General features: G+C 40.4%; 1 protein-coding gene across 1 annotated transcript; it reads right to left on the bottom strand.

Annotated features, from left to right (window-relative positions):
• Positions 1-1,303: 1,303 nt before the first annotated feature.
• On the bottom strand, positions 1,304-9,167 carry LIS (WD-40 repeat family protein / small nuclear ribonucleoprotein Prp4p-like protein). Its single transcript, XM_008778761.6, has 5 exons — positions 8,296-9,167; positions 2,559-3,012; positions 2,234-2,431; positions 2,047-2,128; positions 1,304-1,599 (listed from the first exon to the last, which is right to left on the bottom strand). Exons 1-5 carry the CDS (start codon positions 9,054-9,056, stop codon positions 1,505-1,507), a joined length of 1,590 nt encoding a protein of 529 aa, XP_008776983.3. The 5' UTR covers positions 9,057-9,167; the 3' UTR covers positions 1,304-1,504.
• Between the last annotated feature and the right edge of the window lie 10,234 nt (positions 9,168-19,401).

Below are 19,401 nucleotides of genomic sequence, written 5' to 3'. Positions count from 1 at the left end.
GGGGGGGGGGGGGGGGGGGGGGGGGGGGGGCGAGTAACTTGAATTTTTGCCCCCGGATGTTGATTTTAGATCCGGAGCTAACCCATTGAAAAACCAGGCCGGGTCCGGAGGGGAGAGAGAGAGAGAGAGAGAGAAGAGGAATTTACGAGCTACCAGCCTACCAAGGGCCTGTTTGGTGAGTTCCCAGACCAATCCCGCTGGATTTATGCTGACAGCGGCACTTTATTGCAATAAGCAGACTCCACCTGTGCCCATTTATTGTGGAGGAAATACAAATCCGCAGGCCTTTTTAGCTTTTGGATATTCTTGGAGCAATACCCCCAACAGAACCTAAATGTGAAGCCGTTCCCTTAGAAATTCCAAGCAAGTGCTCGGTTGGTATCATCCCTTGTCACTTGACAAAGGGGAACTGGTTCAATTGAGAAGGTGTAGGATAGCAAAGATGAGAATTAAGAGAAACCTGAACTATAGAAAAACTACAGATGGATTAAGCTTGGAGGGTACCATCCCATTGGCTAGAAGATAGGGTGCGATCCCAGAGATCGGCCCCTTTCTGGAAGTACACACGGGCCGTCAGATCTACTCTAGGCCACCAGAACCCATCTTGACACTAAGTTCGTAAAACCCTTCAGCTTCTACCAGCGGCTTAAGTAACGCAAGCCTTTTTTTTTTTTGGAAAAAGAAAAATTTTCCGGCCACAACCTTTCAGTTTCAGTAGGGAAAGTAGAGGAAAACAATGAATCTTACAATACATGAAAATATGTATATCTACTACTACAGCAACAGCCAAAGAATGGCATTCAAGCTGTCCCAAGGCTTCCATACATCCCGCTCCTCATGTTCCCAAAAGCCTCATCAAACGTATCCCTCTTCTCCACCCGTGCATCCTCCTGTTTCTCTTCTCATTTTTCCAGAAATTTGTGGGGAAAAAAGGCAAAAACAGGAGCTCATAAAAGAAGTCAAGCATCGTGGATCTACCCATCACCTGCAAGAAAAGAAGTAAAATAAAAGGCTAAGGGGCACTGATCTAATTCTGCGAATTTTTCAAGGGAGATCACAATCATCAATCACAAATTCAAAATTGGAAAAGGTGTAATAGGAAAAACATGTTAGAAACGTCTCATCAGAAAATCAAAAGAAAAACATGTTAAAAATCCAGAGTCCAACTATAATTTCTTTCATGGAAGGTCATAACCATCCATCTAGAGCTCATCTTTTGGGAAAGAAATCTAAAGAAAGAAGACATGCTGGTGGTCACATGACAAACCTAACAGAGTCCAACCATATGATTTCTTCGCTGAGATCTAGGAATCCACCTGGTCCTTCATATGCATTGCATGTAATCAGTTCCAGTATACATATTAAGAAACAAAGCTAAGAGCTACTCCAAGATTTGCTCATGCAGCAACAGATTAGAGTTGTATCCATAGCTCAAGCAAACAGGGAAGCAAAGAGCGCTCCAGCCAAAACATAATGAGAAAAGAATCCCAAGATTGAGTTGATTTTAATCGACGTCCATAGCCTTCTCCTTTTCTTTGCATCGGCTGGTCCAAATCTTGATAGTCCGATCGTGTGAAACAGTTGCTATCTGTTGTCCATCTGCATGCACACAATACCAACATAAAGTGAGGGACAAAGAATGCCCAGAGATGTCAAAAAACGGAAAAAGAAAAATGAAAAAATGGGAACCGCTTGAAGGGATAGAATATGTCTTTCCAAAGTGCTTGCCAAAGAAGAACATTGAAGGCTTGTCTGGTCACCAGGTATTTATTAAAACAAGTTCATGCAAAACCTAAAATAGATCAGTTTTATGGAATTGTTTCGTCATTTACTTCTCAGTTCTCGTAAAAACTGGTTTGGAAGTTTCAAAAAAAAAATCAATTTATGCAAAAGATGTCTAGACTGTTCTTTATGAAACCTGTTGTACGCAATCATTTTATAGTTACCAGTTGTAATAAAACTGACAGACAACTAAATGACGTAAATGGGAACATGTTCTCCAGTGCCCCTGCTTGTAACATAGTCAAATAAGCATATGCCACTCACCTCCTGTAATATCCAAACTGGTAACTTTAGCTTCATGTCCAGCCAAAGTTTTGACAGGTTTAAAATCTTGAGCTGACCATACCTGATACAGACAGATGTATCATAGGTAAGACTGCAGTATAAATAATAAAAACAGAGGGAAGTGCAAGTCTATCATTTTCAATTAGTTGAGATGGGAGAAGCATACCATTGCTTTGGTGTCATACGATGCAGTTGCCAGAAAATACCCTTCCTGGGGTTCAAACTTCACTTGTGAAATAAGGTGCGAATGAGCTGGCATAGTATACAAACTCTTTCTTTTCCTCAGATCCCATATTCGGCATGTATTATCTTCACTGCCAGTGGCTAAACGATAACCATTAGGAGAGAAGCTAATGCCAAGGACCTGCAAACATGCACAAGACAGTAAAAAAATTGGTTAAAAAGGGTACTCATTTAACATTAGGAAACCATTTTCACCCACAAGTCAATTAGCATGATCAAGGAAAATCAGAAGGGCATGAAAAACTTACTGGCTTAACATGGCCTTCAAAGGCAAGAATGCTTCTACCAGTACGAAGGTCCCATACACGAGCAAGAGCATCAAGACCACAAGAGGCAACTAAGGATCCATCAGGATGGAAACAAATCCCATACACACTTCTGCTATGTCCCTCCTGAAGTAGCAACTCTGTCCCGGTATTGATGTCCCACAGTCTCCATGTCTTATCAAAGCTAGCAGTTCCCAGGTATTTTCCAGATGGATGAAAGGCAATCCTTGCAAGACGATCTAGATGACCATCAAATGATCTAATAAGAGAACCATCAATGTTCCATAATTTCGCAGTTCTATCAGCTGATGCAGTTGCTAAACAGTTATCCACAGGAGAGAATGCCACATCAGTTGCACGCTCCGTGTGACCCTTCAAGGTTGCAACTTTTTCTACCTTTGGCATGCTCCATATCTTAGTAACCCCACTCCATGAACTAGAGGAACAGACATATGACATAGATATAAGTTAACAAAGAGAAAAAATGCATACATTTTATCAAAGTTACAAAGGATTTGATTATACTCTAGCTAGATCTGAAAGGCATCAAGAAGGACATCTTGCAAAGTAGGAAAAGAAGCCATGTCAAAAAGCAAATTCGAAAAAAGAGAATAAAACCTCTGTATAACATCTCATAATGGTTTGCATGTTAAGAATCTACAAATACTGATTAACCAAAATAGAAGTAAATGTTACCAGCATATTGTTCATACTAGAAGAAAATAGTAAAGAAAATACGTGAAAACAACCAAAACATGGATTATTTCAACTGATTACGATGTGCAGGTACCACTGTTTCATTCCAGTGCTTGGCATGCATGCACAGGCACGAAGCCACACCACATCCTGGTTCAAGCCTGGACATATTTTGCGCCTCTACCTGCCTATCAGCCCAGCTGGCTCAGTGGCTCTTTAACCCTTGTACTAGGAAACCAGTGTTGATATTCAACTCAACATCATTATTGGAACTAATAAAACCACAGTTTCAGAATACATTGCAAGTCAAGCAGCAAATAAGCCAGGTCATCCGGAATAAAATTCAGAATTTAGGCAATTCAACCTAAAAATGTACTGCTTTATCAAATCAGAGTCAAAATCAAGTCCTGAAGCTAGCTTCAGTCATATCTAGGCCTTACTCAATTAAGTTGAAGCCTATCTGAAACATAATATGGGTAAGATGAAGCCCGAAGTTGAGAATCAGCTCCGACCCAGCTTGACCTAAAAATCTGAATCAGACTCGTACCTAACTTATATATAAATTTCCTGACTGCTATGGTATTTATGCAAGTAAATTCCTGGGAATGTATATGATGTACATGGACTCCCAGGTTTAATTTTGTATCTGCATATCCAAATGAATCTAAATTAGGTTTCTAACTCTTTCAATATTTCTATCCGGAGTTATATCATTTTAATAGAAATGGGCATGTTTCATACATGCCCATTTTTATAAACCTATGGACAAATTTCTTCCAAAAATCATCCAAGATATTGCATTTTGGAAATTGAAAGTTCGTGCAGCACAGGGTATGTGCCATGTACACGAACTGTAATCAGCAACATTAATGAGCATCAGCTAAATCATCAGGAGCAAATGTGCCTTCTCAGAACAACCTCAGCAGGGGCATGACACAAATTTAGCATAAAGCAACTGTCCATATAATACATTTAACTAAGGGAACCAGAAGTTTCTTCTTCCTGAAACATCCCCTGAAAGTGGCATTATGGAAAAAGTTACATGGTGATAGTCCTGCTCCCTAGGAATTATCTTTTCTCAAGTCTTCATGCCAGGTTCAAAATTCTGAGGTTTCATGAATCTAAAGTGTTATTACAATTTCAACTAACTCTATAAATGTATATTCTGTGGGACATTATTGGCTGAATTTCTAACAGCTATCTAGACCCAAACCTGACCGAACACATCACTGATAAATTGGGTGTGGATCTGATGGCAAAGCCCAACCAGATGGGTCTAAATTCCTCCCTTGCAATACTATCCTTGGCTACAGAAGGGTGGCTGGTTCTGGACCATGCAGGCCTAGTAACTTGACCAGTTTGCAGACCTAGATGTGAACCACTAGTATAGTGATAGTGCTATTTCTTTTTAATTGTAGTCCTAGAAGGGAAAAGACATTCTATATTGTTGTTGAGATGGCTACTCAGTGAACATGGCTACTTCAAATACTAAATTCAGCTTTCGTGCTTTTTTTTGTGGGAAAGGAAAGAGAGGGGGGTGGGAGGGATTATTATTTATGCCTTTTTTGGTTCACTAAACCTTTAATTAGAAATTTTTATAGATGTAAGGGCAGAACGGACTCTAGTCTCATAGGTAAACATCCATGTTCACTAAACCTTTAAAGATTATGCACTATTACGGTAGGACACTATAATCATGGGAATACAATGCACTATGGAAGAGATTGCTCATTTGAATTTTTGCTAATTCACCACATATGCATGTGCCACTGACCATTTTCATCAACCAAATATCAAGATTTGCTACAACCATATTATATTTTCATTTATTGCATTAGAACCTTCAATATATCGATACCAAATTATTACAAAATATTTTACTATTTTGATTTTATAATACATTGATGGGAGCAATGATTTTTGAACCATCCTAAACTGGTCAATTTGGAGCATACTGAACTGAACTAGATAGGAACCGTGATGGTTTAGGCACCTAAAAAAGGGGGGTAAAGGGTACATTGGTAAGAATAGGTCCAAACAAGGGTGAACAACTGGTTTAGCCCGATTCCAGATGGTTTTGACCAAGATCGCCTAGGTTGAATCGGGGCCCTAATACAAAATTCTTGATCCCCTAATTCGATTCAATCAATTGATCAATCTCTATTTTCTCTCCTCTTCAAAACCCTAGCCACCACATCCCATTCCCCTCCTCTGGCACTATGATGCCTCCTCCGAACCTCGAGCTCTTGATCCCCACGAGCTTCCATCCTATACCAATCCCTAATCCTCACCCACTCTCTCTCTTGCACTGTTTCGCCTTGATCCCTCCACCTCACTCTCCTCTTGAGCCCGTTAACTTCTGACGACGATGACACCCTCCTCTCTCCCTTCTAGCGACAACAATTGATAATAATGCCCTCCTCTCTCCCTTTCGGCAATCATGTCTGACGACACCCTCCTTCCTTCCTTGTCTGATCTCTTTGCTTCGCCCTCCTTGCCTTTCACCGATAGCGATGGCTCGATGGTGATAGGATCCCCACTGCCATGGCAACCACCAAGTCCCATGGCCCCATTGTGGCGGCATCCCTTCCCCTTCACTCTTTAGATTTAGTAGAGCGACACCAAACTATGTACCATGTTAGTAGGTATGATATGGTACCGTATCAACCTAGTTCCTGGCCAGTACGACATCTAGTATCGGTTTTGCAGACCTTGGATTGGAGAATAGTGCTCTATATATACACATGATGAAAACAAATAACTTATGATCCTCTATTTCTAAGATATAATTATCCTTAGAATGGGTTGGAAGATATTCATCAAAAGAGCTTTCATTAGTTCATTGGACCTGCATGTGCTAATTACAACGATTGAAGATGCAAAGTAAATACATTTTTAAAAAAGTATGAGAATCTAGTTACATTTGACAATAGTTTTAATAAATGCCCTCAATTGCCCTTAGAATTGCAACTCAATTGCCAGTTCTTTTTGTCATAAGACAGGATGCAAAGTTTGGCAACTGTTTTAAGATCTGGTTACAGTTGAAGTCGCATTTACAACAAAAGAAACACTCAAAAAGTTGTAACTGCAGTTCTTGGACGATGTAGCATTTCAGCAATGTGTAACCAAAAACATCCTTTGTAGTTAAACAACTCCTTGGAGCTCGAAAACACTCTTACTTCTTCAAATTATATTGATTAATAACAACTCATTGTCAGTTTTATGTCTTTGAACTTATAGAATAGCCAACCTCAATTCTCACTTCTCCATTCCAGATAAGTAGCGTCACATCTTAAATCCTGATAGCCTGCCAGTTACATCAACTTTAGTACCAGCACAACAACTTTAGCATCAACACTTAAGTTTGAATCATCACTTAGGACTAGAAGAAGATAAGTTTGAATCATCATTTAGAATCAAAAGAAGAAGATGAGTCTGAATCATCACTTAAGCAGAAAAACCCTGCCAGTCACATCAACACTAGTACCAGAACAACTTTGGTATCATCACTAAGAAGAAAAAGAAGAAGAGGTTGAAAAAGAAACAGGCAGCAGGTAGCAGAGGGAGGAGGAAGAGGAGCTAGTCCAGCATGGGAAGAACACGACAGGGGAGGAAAAAAATAGGGGATCTAGTCCCTGTTCAAGCAGCTGAAGAAGAACGAGAAGAAGGAGAAAAAAAAGAGGGGACTTAGTCCTTGTTCCAACACACCGGGCTGGTGGGGGAGAGGAAGGAGAAAGAGGAGACTCGGTCCCTTTATAACAAGGGAAGAAGAACATGAAGAAGATGGAGAAAAAAAATACAGGACTCTATTCAAGTAGAGGAAGAAGAACTGAAAGGAGAAAAACAGGGGACTCAGTCCCTATTCCAATAGAAGAGGGGGGAGAAGGAGAGGGAGAAAAAGCACAGGATTTACTCCTTCAAGCAGGCGGAGATGTACGTGAAGGAGAAAGAAACAGGGACCTAGTCCCTACTCCAACACGAGGGAAGAGGAGGAGGTGAAGAAAATTATGCAAAGAGGCCCTGCTACCTGTTACCACCGGAAGAGTCCAGAAGTTGCCATAGAGGAGAGGCTTGCTGCCCTACTGCAGGAAGATTCCCTGCTACTACCAGAAGTCCCTGCTACTGTTGGAGCAGGCTAGAAGCTGCCGGAGAGGAGAGGTGGGAGAAGGAGAACGCCATAACAAACCCAACACTAAATTTGAACTACTTTCTTCCCCTTTTCCCCGACTAAAGAAGCCACTTAATTGATTGGTAGAAAGCTGAGATTTGTGTCCATGCCTCCTTTAAATAAGGATTGGTGCTTTAGGGTTTCAACGAGGTGCATGCCTCTGCGCCTTTTCCACATCTGTTTGAAATGGTTGCACCTGTGCCAAAGTGAGGTACTAGGGGTGCACCTTGCTGGTGCTTTAGGCCTAGGCATGCCTTTCACAACAGTGATCATAAGCATGCAAAGAAACAAAAACTTCCATGATATTGGCCACAACAACATCCTATGAAATCCTCTATCAAGAAGTCCATAACAAGGGCAACTAATCCAAAACATGGATAATTGGCTTATAAATGGCTTACTTTGGCAGGATTCAAAGGATATGGAAATCAACATGCTTGTTATTCAAGCAACTAGAGAGCATGTAGGTGGCAATTATCAACAGTCAGCAGAGAAATAATGAAGTAGGTTAAGATGACCAGAAAGTATGAAACACACTGCTATCAGATAAGTCTACTAAGAAAAGACTTTTTCTGTTGACAACACCATTAACTTTCCATCAAAGAGGCAGGCTTTGCCTAGCTCCCAATCTGCATGAATCTTCCTTGTCAATCTCCAATGTGTCTAGGAACAAGATCAATATGACGAGCATCATGCATTCAGTGATATCATTAGAAAGATGTGAAAACGTCTCATGGGTCAAAATGGAAAGTTTAGATCCCTTTGCTTTTTTAAGATTATATTTAGCACCAATATTCAGGGGTGAAGAATTGGAATTGACTTATAAGATGAGTATAAGAAGGAGGAAATGATTACCTTATCGCAAGCATTGTTCCATCATGGGAGAAGGAACACCCGGAGAGAGGCCGGTCGTCACCAATCTCACTGCATTCAAGAGCAAACCCACCCGCCTGGTTCACAACGAACTCCGCCTCGGCATCCTCGTCCTCGTCGGGATCATCCCTCCTACGCCTCGCCCTCTCAATCCTAGACTCCGCCCTAGCAAGCGAGTACCTCGCAATGTCGATCCTCGCCTGGAGAAGCTCCTGAGATCCCTCGGTGTAGAAAGGGTACTGCTGAGGCCCCTCCTCCTCCGCCGGGGCGGCGGCGGCGGCGGCGGCCTGCTCGTCGTCGTGGGCCTTTAGGAGGCGCTCGAGCTGGCCCTCGGCGTCAAGTCGGACCATGATGGAGCGTAGGCGGTCGCGGCGCTCCATCTCGCGCTCACCGAAGAGAGTGACGGGCTCGCCGAGGCGGCGGAGGCGGGCGCGGACGGCGGAGTCGTTGGTGGGGACGGCCATAGCGTAGGCTCGGCGCTTCATCAGGAGCTCTTGGACGGCCTTCTCCTGGCGCTCCCGGGCGAGGCGGCTCTCCTCGGAGACCTCGTAGTCGTCAGCGGAGGGGCGAGGAGAGGAGCCCTCGCGGTCGGAGTCGGAGTCCGTGCGGGCGGCGCCGGCGCGGGCGCGGAGGACGGCGGCGGGGGGCGGCGGGATGGGGGCGATGGGCGGCGGAGCCGCCGCTGGGGGGACGACCGCAGGGGCCGGGGAAGAGGTTAGTGTCTGGGGTTCGTCTTCCTCCATGGCTTCGAGAAGGGAAAGCTAATCGAGGGAGAGACTTGTTAGGGTTTTGGTGAGAAGAGGGAAGAGAGAGGAAGGAAAAGCCCCCGATTTGTACTGAATGGAACCCTCAATTATTTATATGTTCCTGAGTTCTGTGCACATAGAAATATAGAATAGAGTATCCCAGTAGTGCATTTTCAGAAATTTCCCTCTCGACCTCAAACTATTTAGAAAATCTATATTTTATTTCTAAAAACAAAAATTTTAATAATTTTTCTCACCTCTTCTAATATCAATATAAGTCACTACATTATTCTTTAATAACTTATCCTTTTAAATTTATCCATATTAGAAGTCCCCCATGAACTTATCAAACAATTTGGACTCCCCTTCCATTAATTCCTATCGTTTCAGTATTATTAGAAAAGTAAAAAAATGTAATTAATGATATTTTACAGGCTTTTCTTTCAAAATTTATAATATTTTATTATATTTATGTATTACTATAAAATTATGTTTTCTGAAAATACAAATAAAACTCCATATCAAACATAATAATGACTTTATAACTACTAATAGCTACGGTATACTAACTATAGGAGGCTATACTTTTATTACATATTTTATTAACAATTAAAATTATTTTCAGATTATAATTTTTTTTATAAGCCATTACCAGCTATTGTAATGAGATCTAATGACTTATAATAACAAACTAAAAATACTAAAATGATTAAGTAAAAGTAAAACTATCTCTTCTTTGGAATAAAAATCTTGAAAATATTTTAAATATATTTTTATAAAATTGCAAAGTTCTTTATATTAAATTAGCTTTTTCATAAATATTAGAAAATAAAATTTAAGTGACTTTTATTGTCGGCATATGATGAGGTTTTAATAGAGTGGAACCCAAGGAGGATGGTTACATCCATCATCTTGCTATTCATAGTATAGGAGGAGTAGAATAGTTACACCCATCTTCCCACAGTCTATGATCTGAGAAGAGGAATAACACTACTTATGCGAAACAAATGTCCAACAGGAATAGTGGCACTCGTCTTACCACTTACGAAAAGCCACTTATAAATATCAAATTGTAATGTTGAAAAGAACCCTTTAATAATCTAATATATCAATATATTTTATCTTATTTTAGCTTACCAGTATTTTTTACTAAAGTTGATCATGGGTCGAGCTTGAGTACTAGAAAATATCAAATTTTACATAAGCTTGGCCTGAAGCCCAACTAAGATAATTAGAGTTTAGGCTTGAGGCTCGGTCCATTTTTAGCTTTATTTTCTCCCTTAGAAATAGTGTTAACTTAATTTAGATCTTTACCATTGTAGCCCAGACTCGATCCATCCTTGTCTAAAATCATCTCCTTCAAACAGTGGTGTGACGGTGGTGAAAGTTCTTGAAGGTTAAAGCACTTGAACCCACACGCTACTCTCTTATCCTGCCTTCAATCATCATCTTTTTAACTACTCTAATGCTAGTGGCACGCCCATACATTTATTTAACTTGCCATTTGACTTATACTAACAAATTCTCTAGTACATTCATCTCCTTCGGCGGTGTGAAAGACATTTTGCGCAAACAAGTTTCATAGCATACCTAGTAGGATACTATTGCATAACTGCTATCATGTCGTTGCGTCCAAAGATTAACGAAGTGGTTGTGAGTAAAATAGCCACTATGCTAAGGCTACTTATGAAGAGGTACATGGTATCTTCATTTTGGATGGTAGAACAAGTCGAAAGACTTGTTTACGTTATTCAAAGCCAGTAGTATGCACCATAACATGTTTCAGTATATATTGTGGTAGAATTAGTTGATCCTGTCTTTATGGCAGATGAATTAGTTTTATAATTGCTACGGCATAAGAATGCTGAAGCTCTTAAGACATCTTTCCTTCAGGCTTTAGCTTACTAGGAGGATAAGTCTGAATACTATCCTATGGAATCCTCAGGATTCACACACTGGGGTAAAGACAAAATTAACCTACAAGAGGATGTAGGAGTAGATTTTGCCAAATAGATAATCAACAATGCTTCGGTCAGACCAATGTTCGGAGGTGGGCTTTGGTCATCCTTATCTGCAGATAGTTGTTAGGAGGAATGTTGGTGGAATCATATTGACACTAGTCCTTTTTACTAAAGTCAGGCATCTCCTAATGGAGGACAACTAACCAACCAACTTATGATGCAGTTTGCCCCTATCTAGAGAGCTGAGGACAACTACCTTCCAAGGTACCACGACCACCTCTTTATTGAAACATTTCTTATTTTTTCATTGGCTGCACTTTTCTCCTTTCTCCTCCCTGCCCCTGCCACCCCAAGGCTACCACCTCCAGTGTTGCCTTCACCCTACCCTAGCCACTGCAGTTGCTCCCTTGCTGCTGCAGCCAACCCTCGCAGTGGCTTCCATACTTCCACTGCAACCACAAAGATTGGCAGCAGTCTCCTGCACTCGTGATTAGCCGGTGCTTCTCAAAATCCAATTGTATCACTCCCACTCCCATGGTATATACACAGTTGCTCCGGAGTCAGCCATATAGCTTCATGAAATCCAAGTAGCATAAGAATCTGATGAAGATGAGAAGGGAACAGCGTAGAAGGCTCGCATTGCAATAGAATAGATTTCAAGAATTTAAATTAAAATTTTAAGAAAAAATGAGCGACTAAGTATCACGAGATCAAAGTTAAGAAGTCATTATATAAGTTTTCTAAGGCTATAATTTATTATATTTTCTCATTCATAAATAAAGTACTTTATTTTTAGATTATAATATTTTATGTTTTACGAGATATTACCAGCTACTGTAACAATCTCTAATAACTTATAACAACAAACTAAAAATATTAAAAATATTATATCAAAATAATAGTGTCTTTTCCTGAAAAAAAAAAAAATCTTGGAAAATATCTGATATATTGCCGTCAAACTGTAAAGTTTTTTTTTTAATGTTAACTAAGCTTTTTTTTTTTCTTCAAATTGTTAGAAAATAAAGTATAAGAGACTTTTATTAATTATTAGTTTGATTGATATTTTTTAAATTTACTACTATTGTTTGCTTCTTCTACTTCTTTCCATTACAAGAGCAAAACTCACAAGCAAAATCCCGCTGTATATCAAATTATATATTTTCCAATGAGATCAAATGATAATATAATAATTATTTAAAACTACAGTAAATCATTTGATCATATATTATTAAATTAAAAGTAGTACTTTTCATGTTTTTGTATGGCCATTATTAGTCTTAACAATTCTATTAAATAATTTATATGAGCAAACTATATAAATATGCACACACACAAATATATGTGAGTATATATATACATATATACATGTTTGTATATATGCATGTACACAGTAAGCATAAGTGTACATTATATACACACACAACACAAACATATATACTCATATGTATAAATTATTTATATAATTTATATTTTTGGATGTAGTTATTAGTTATGATAATTCTAACATACATACATACATACATTCATATATATATACAAACATGTATATATACATATATACATAAATATGTACACACATGTATATAGTAAGCATGTACGTACATTCCTATAAATAAACTTAAATATATATATATATGCATGCATACATGTGCATTTACATATATGTATTTACATATATTTGTATACATATAATTAATAGAGCTATTAAGATATAATTTTTTAAGAGTTTTAAAATATAAATGGTAAAAAGTCTTCATCTTAAATGATTTAAGTGATTCTCCACAAGCATAGCATGCGCATTCATTAGTTTTATATAAAAGTTTAGAAAAGATGCCATCTTTGCATGAATAGCCACTTTCATTGTCTATTTATGTTTTCAGATTCCGTATAGTCATCTGAATAATGATTTTGCTCCTTCCTCAGTTCCTCTATCTACGTGCTGTGCGCACAACGAGGTAAACCATTTCGTCTCTCCTTGAAGTCGCGTAGTATGCCATAGTTATATACCCGCTCTGCATCCACCCCTGCAAGTGGATCTTGTGGAAATAATATTCGTAATATTTTTGATCTTGTAGAAATAATATTCTTAATATTTTTTCTCCCTTGTCCATGGTGGTGGCCTCGTGAACATAGACTCCCTGGGATAAGTCAATTCTCTCTTATTGCATCACACCAAGAATTCGAAAACCTGGCTTTCTTCATCTTAACCCTGGTAGGAGTGTGACTTCCCCAGCTTGTTGGAGCAGGTAAACTCTCACAATAGATCCAGATTTAAACCACCATGGACCACCACCATCTACACTAAGATAAGGGCATTTCTGTAGACCCTTATCTACACTCGATCCTTTTACAATGGTGCAGCGAAAAAAACAACAATCGTAAAGATTTGCAGTACTATTACAGAAGCAATAGAGGAAAACCTGCGTGCACGAGTTCCATGATGTATATAAAAAAAAAGGACAATAAAGCACATTACTCTAAAAGAATGAGATAGTTGAAGTCATAAATCTACAGACTTATGTCTCATAAAGGTTGGCAGTTAGTCGTACCATCTTTCTAAACCTCACTTAGACCCTTACACCTATAGCAGATGAAATCTCGATGCTTTCCTATTGAACTGCGAGGTACATATAGGAGGAAGAAGTGTTAACAGAATAACAAACTGGGAGTGATTCATGGACTGATCACACCCTTGGAGATATACATGAATCGCTCAGCCCATGCAGGAATATCGGAAGAGTAGTTGAAGGGAAAGGTTATTCGATGTTCCCGATACGCCCCTGCAAGACATTGGTACCATGAGCTGCATCGATCTTGGAACTAAGCAGGTGAAACCGCTGGCGAGGAAGCCTTGGTGAGCAGGTACGTGAGCTGATCAACGGTGCTAATATGAGAGACATTCAGGATTCCCTTGGCGACCAAATCACGAACAAAATGCAAGTCAATGGCAATATGTTTCATGCGAGAGTGCATGATGGGATTAAAGCTGAGTTGAGTAGCGCCAATATTATCACAGAATAGCGTAGGTGCAGCTGGAATCTGGAGGCCGAGTTCCGAAAAAAGAGATCGGATCCAGACTAATTCAGAGGAGGCAGTAGCAAGAGCCCGGTATTCTGCTTCAGTAGAAGAGCGTGCAACAGCTTGTTGCTTCCTTGTGCTCTAGGATATCAGATAGTCGCTAAGAAAGATGTAAGCTGTGGTAGAAGTTCGATCATCCAAGTTACCAGCCCAGTCGGCATCTGAATACGCATGAAGAGTAAAATTTGGGTCGCGACGAAGGAGAATACCGTGATGAATAGTGTGTTTGAGATAGCGCAAGACTCGCTTCATTTCTATCTAATGTTGCATGGTAGGTTTGTGCATAAACTGAGCGAGCTTGTTCATGGAAAAGGTAATATCATGTCTGGTGAAGCCGAGATATTGAAGAGCTCCAATTATGCGGCGATATGCAGTACTGTCCACGACACCGGAGCCATTATCCAAAGACAGGTGTTCTTTTGTGCTAAGAGGAGTAGTGATAGCCTTAGTGCCACTCATGTGAGAATGATCTAATAGGTCCCGAATGTATTCGTGCTGGGAAAGAAATAGACCTTGAGTAGTAGACAGAACTTTGCTGCCAAGAAAAAAATGCAGCGGTCCTAAATCTTTCAGAAAGAAGTGAATGCTTAACTTGTGGACAACATGGGAGATCTCTGCTGGGTGACTTCCAATGATGATGATATCATCCACGTATACAAGGATGTATATGATGATGAAGTCCTTGTGATAGATGAACAATGACGAATCTACCTTGGAGTTGAAGAAACCAAGATTAAGAAGACACGAGCTGAGTTCCTGGTACCAGGCATGTGGATCCTATTTTAAATCATAGATCGATTTCTTCAACCGACAGACATGAGAAGGACAAGCGGAGTCAAGAAAACCAAGAGGTTGAGCCATATACACTTGCTCAGTGAGAGTGCCATAAAGGAAGGCATTGTTAACATCTAATTGCCGTAAACGCCAACCCTTCAAAACTGCAATAGCGAGAGCTGTCCGAATTGTAACCAGTTTCCCAACAGGGCTAAAGGTTTTGGTATAGTCAATCTCCAGGCGTTGATGAAAGCCCTTGGCAACGAGTCGTGCCTTATACCGAGCAATGGATCCATCAGGGTCGTTTGATGCGAAACACCCACTTGCAACCAACTAGGTTGCCGAAAGCCGGACGTGGTACCAGGTCCCAAGTCCCATGGCGGATGAGGGCATTGAACTCATCGAACATGGCCTATCGCCAGTGAGGGTCTTTGAGTGCTTGTGTAACACAAGTGGGCTCGATGGGTGGAGGAAGGGGGTGCTTGGTGACAAGATAAAGTTGTTTAGTTTTAAAAATATGATTGCAGGATCTGGTGATCATTGGGTGTATACGAGTAGGAGTGGGAGGTGGAGGAGTATGAACGGGAACAGGGACTGGACTCGAGGATGGAACTGGCTGAGCCTTAGAAGATAAGGGCTCAGATTGTCGTGTAGAGGTGCCAAGGAGAATGGTGGAGCGCGAACCTACAAGAGAAGACATGTCAGTTGAAGGTGTAACTACCGGTGGCACTAGCGGCATCAGAAAATCTGCTACAGCTTCCCTTGGAGAGGCCGAAGGTGAGGAGCAAGCAGTGGAAGACAGGTAGAGAGCCTCATCAAAGACAACATGCCGGGAGATGTATATTTTGGAGGAGTCAAGATCCATGCATTTGTAGGCACTTTGGGATATAGAGTATCCAAGGAAAAGACAGGGTCTCAACTTGGGATCAAGTTTACTGGATGTATAGGGTTTGAGCTAAGGGTAACACTGATAGCCGAAGATCCTGAGTTTGGCTGGATTAGGGGGTCGGCCAAAGAGCACTTCAAACGGACATTTATTGTCGAGGAGAGGAGTAGGCAGTTGGTTGATGAGGTAGACGGCAGTTTGAAAAGCATGAGATCAAAAAGACGATGGGAGAGAGGCTTGATGAAGAAGAGTGAGGCTAGTTTCGACTATTTGTCGGTGACAACGTTCACTCGTTCCATTTTGTTGGGGGGTATGGGGTGCAGTTGTATACCAACTGATGCCATGGAGCAGGAGATAGGGTTGGAGCTTGGTAAATTCACCCCCATTATCAGAGTAGAGATTTGTGATAGAGAAGCCAAATTGCTTTTCGAGCATAGGTTTTAGTTGTTGAAAGATAGACAAAACGTCTGATTTACGAATGAGAGGGAAGAGCCAGTAGTATTTGGTGTAGTGATCAACAAAGATCACATGGTAGCGGTAGCCATCAATGGAGCAGTGGCTCATTGGACCCCAAAGATTAGTGTAAAGGTATTATAAGGGACGGGTACTCGTCAGAGAAGTTTGGCGAAAGGGAAGACGATGACTTTTATTGCACTGACAAAAAATATATAAAGAGTTCCCATGCGAGGAAGATAGAAGGGGAATAGGAAAACGACTAAGTTCTCTTGAAAGAATTTTGTTGGAGGGATGGCCTAAGTGACGATGCCAGACATCAATGGCGGTGCATTTACAGACGAGGGAAGTAGCAGAAGTAGATTTCACTGATGCCGGTGGTGGATAAACCCCGTCCTGACATCTATCTTGAAGGAGCATCACCTTCGTTCTCTGATCCTTCACAAGAAAATGAAACGGATGAAATTCCAAGAAGACATCATTGTCTTTAGTGAAGCTATGAAATGAAATCAGGTTTGTATTAATCGACAGAATGCAAAGAGTATTAGAAAGTTTGAATGGACGAGTGGTGGAGGGGATGGTCGTAGAGCCAACATGTGTTAAACCTGATCCATCACCGATGACAACCTCATCGGTGCCATCATATTCTGAGTGAATTGAGAGATTGGTAAGATCGGAAGTGACGTTGTGGGATGCCGCCGAATCAACGAGCCATTTCTTGTTCGAAGAAGAAGAGGTAGGAGATGCGCAGTTGACAGAGGCGCTAGGTCGCAGCTTCACACAACATGTTTTAGCAGAGTGTCTTGGTATGTCACAAAGTTGGCAAGTAATGGAGACCGTATCATGACGATGATGAGGCCTAGACTTGCCAGAATGAGGCCGAGAGTTCTTCTTGTTCGGGAACTTGTGGAAGTTGGAAGCCCGGCGTTGAGTGGAATGGGCAGTCGCAACCATAGTGGCAATGGATGTCTCCAGTTGATGGTAGCTCTCATGGCCGAGCAACAAATCATGCAGTTCCTTAAAGGTGAGAGGATTCTCACGAGCACGGATTGGAGCACCAATATCTCGATAATTTGGTCCGAGTCCATTAAGGACATGAAGACTGATGTCGTCTGCTGAGAGAGGAGTATCAATAATATCTAACTCATTAGCAATAATCTTCACAGCATGCAAGAAGTCGATCACAGATTGTGAACCACGTTGGATATGGGTAAGATCCTCTTTTAGCTGCATGACTCTGGTACGAGAACGATTGGCATAGAATCGAGTAAGTTTTGACCAAGCTATATGAGACATCTCCGATATAGCAATCAGTGGAATAACGGCTTTGAAAACTGAAGCCAAGATTGCATGAAACAGGAGCTTGTCCTGCCGAAACCAGAGAAGATACGTTGGAGATGGAGATGTTGAGGCTGAGGAGGAGAAGTAGGACATGTCTTCCTTCGGTGGACATGGGTTTGTACCGTCAACATAGCGTATGAGATCATAGCCGATGAGGAGGGAGACAAATTGTGCACGCTAAGAGGGGAAGTTAGATGACGTGAGCTTCGAAGGAAGTTGGGTTGCTGCATTGATTGAGATTAGCTATGGAGTAGTGGTGGTGGGGTTATTAACAATAGCAAGGGTAACATTAAAGGAATCGCTGGAAGCCATGAGAAAAAGAAAAGATCGCTTTCTTCTCGTTGGAGAAAAGAGAGCTCTGATACCATATAGCGGATGAAATCTCTATGCTTTCCTATTGAACTGTGAGGTACATATAGGAGGCAGAAGTGTTAATAGAACAACAAACTAGGAGTGATTCATGGACTGATCACACCCTTGGAGATATACATGAATCGCTCAGCCCATGTAGGAATATCAGAAAAGTAGTTGGAGGGAAAGGTTATTCGATTTTTCTGACAACACCTTCTCTCAATAACTATGAATTCGGCCAGCATCGTATCGCTGACAAAGCAACCTAATATACACATAATGCTTATTTAGTAAAACCAAAGGTGGCGAAGCCTCCCATTCAATCAGAACACACATCTTTCAAGATACTAATGCAGCTCTCTTATCTCCTCGTCATCCTCATTGTTGTCCTCTTCTTTCCACTCCATTTCCATCTCTATCTTGTCCTCCTCCTTCCCTTCTACAAAATAAGGTAAGGTTTCATCTCCCTCCTTGAGAGCTCACTCCAAGTTAATTAATCAAAGGTTTTCCAAGAGGTGCATTATTGCTTGTGTCGAGTATGCTATTTGTAGCAATAATAAATACTCATATACACACTTTTAAATAGAAACAGGTGAAAAACTTCAAAACCTCAAAAATCTCACAATGCATCAATTATTATAACCATAGCGATTTTCACCTTTTTTTTTTTTTCCCACTCAAATGCCCTAACCACCTTCTCTAACTAGCACAAGCGCTTTTCGGCTCAAAAAATTCTGGTTGACACAAATGGACTCGAAGTCTCTCAATCTCTTCTAAGGACTACAAAAAAAAAAAAATCCACTCCTTTCTCAAAATATAATTAGTTATTGAATAAAATAAAAACTTGCTTTTCTAAGTTCTGAGTTTGATACGGACTAAAACAGTTTGCAATCTCTTGTAAGAGTTTATCAACTAAAAAAAAAGGGACTGAGGGACAATCGAGTTTATCAACTAAAAATATTACTTAAAGGACTGCTAATTGATCTCAAATTATTTGTAAGTTTTCCAAGTTCCGTACAAAGATTGTAGTATCATTCGCAGTCTTGAGATAAAATAGTTTGCTAATCAGGTATATTATTCTTAGAAAACTAGCAATGAAGCATATGCAATGTATATTCGAGGGAAGAAACAGGAATCTTAGTTTCTAATCTATTTGAAAGTTGAATTAGAAAAAAAGCAATAGATTCAGTTTATTGAAAAATTTTTCTAGGGGTGGTGTTATAATATTTATAAAGGTGAGAAAGCTAGTAAGATTATTGGCATATTCTTAAAATTACTAGAAAGCATACCCTTGGAATAAAAATTGATATATAGAGTCAAGAGACTATTTCCTGATCTCAAAACTGTCATTTATGGATCTAGTTTTCCAGTTCTGTTGGTATGTTTTGTTAAAAAGATAAAGATCCAAGGATACACCCCGAAATTCCCAAAGAAACCATCCCCTCTGCTCTGCAGTCAGTCAAACAGATGGTGTAATCAATGTGTGTCAATCTCACTC

Source organism: Phoenix dactylifera, chromosome 8 (assembly GCF_051530095.1).
Source record: "Phoenix dactylifera cultivar Ajwa chromosome 8, Ajwa_hap1_PhDact_Kaust_v1.1, whole genome shotgun sequence".
Lineage (NCBI taxonomy): Eukaryota > Viridiplantae > Streptophyta > Magnoliopsida > Arecales > Arecaceae > Phoenix > Phoenix dactylifera.
Note: the sequence above shows the minus strand (reverse complement) of the source record. Positions and strands in the feature narration are given on the sequence as shown.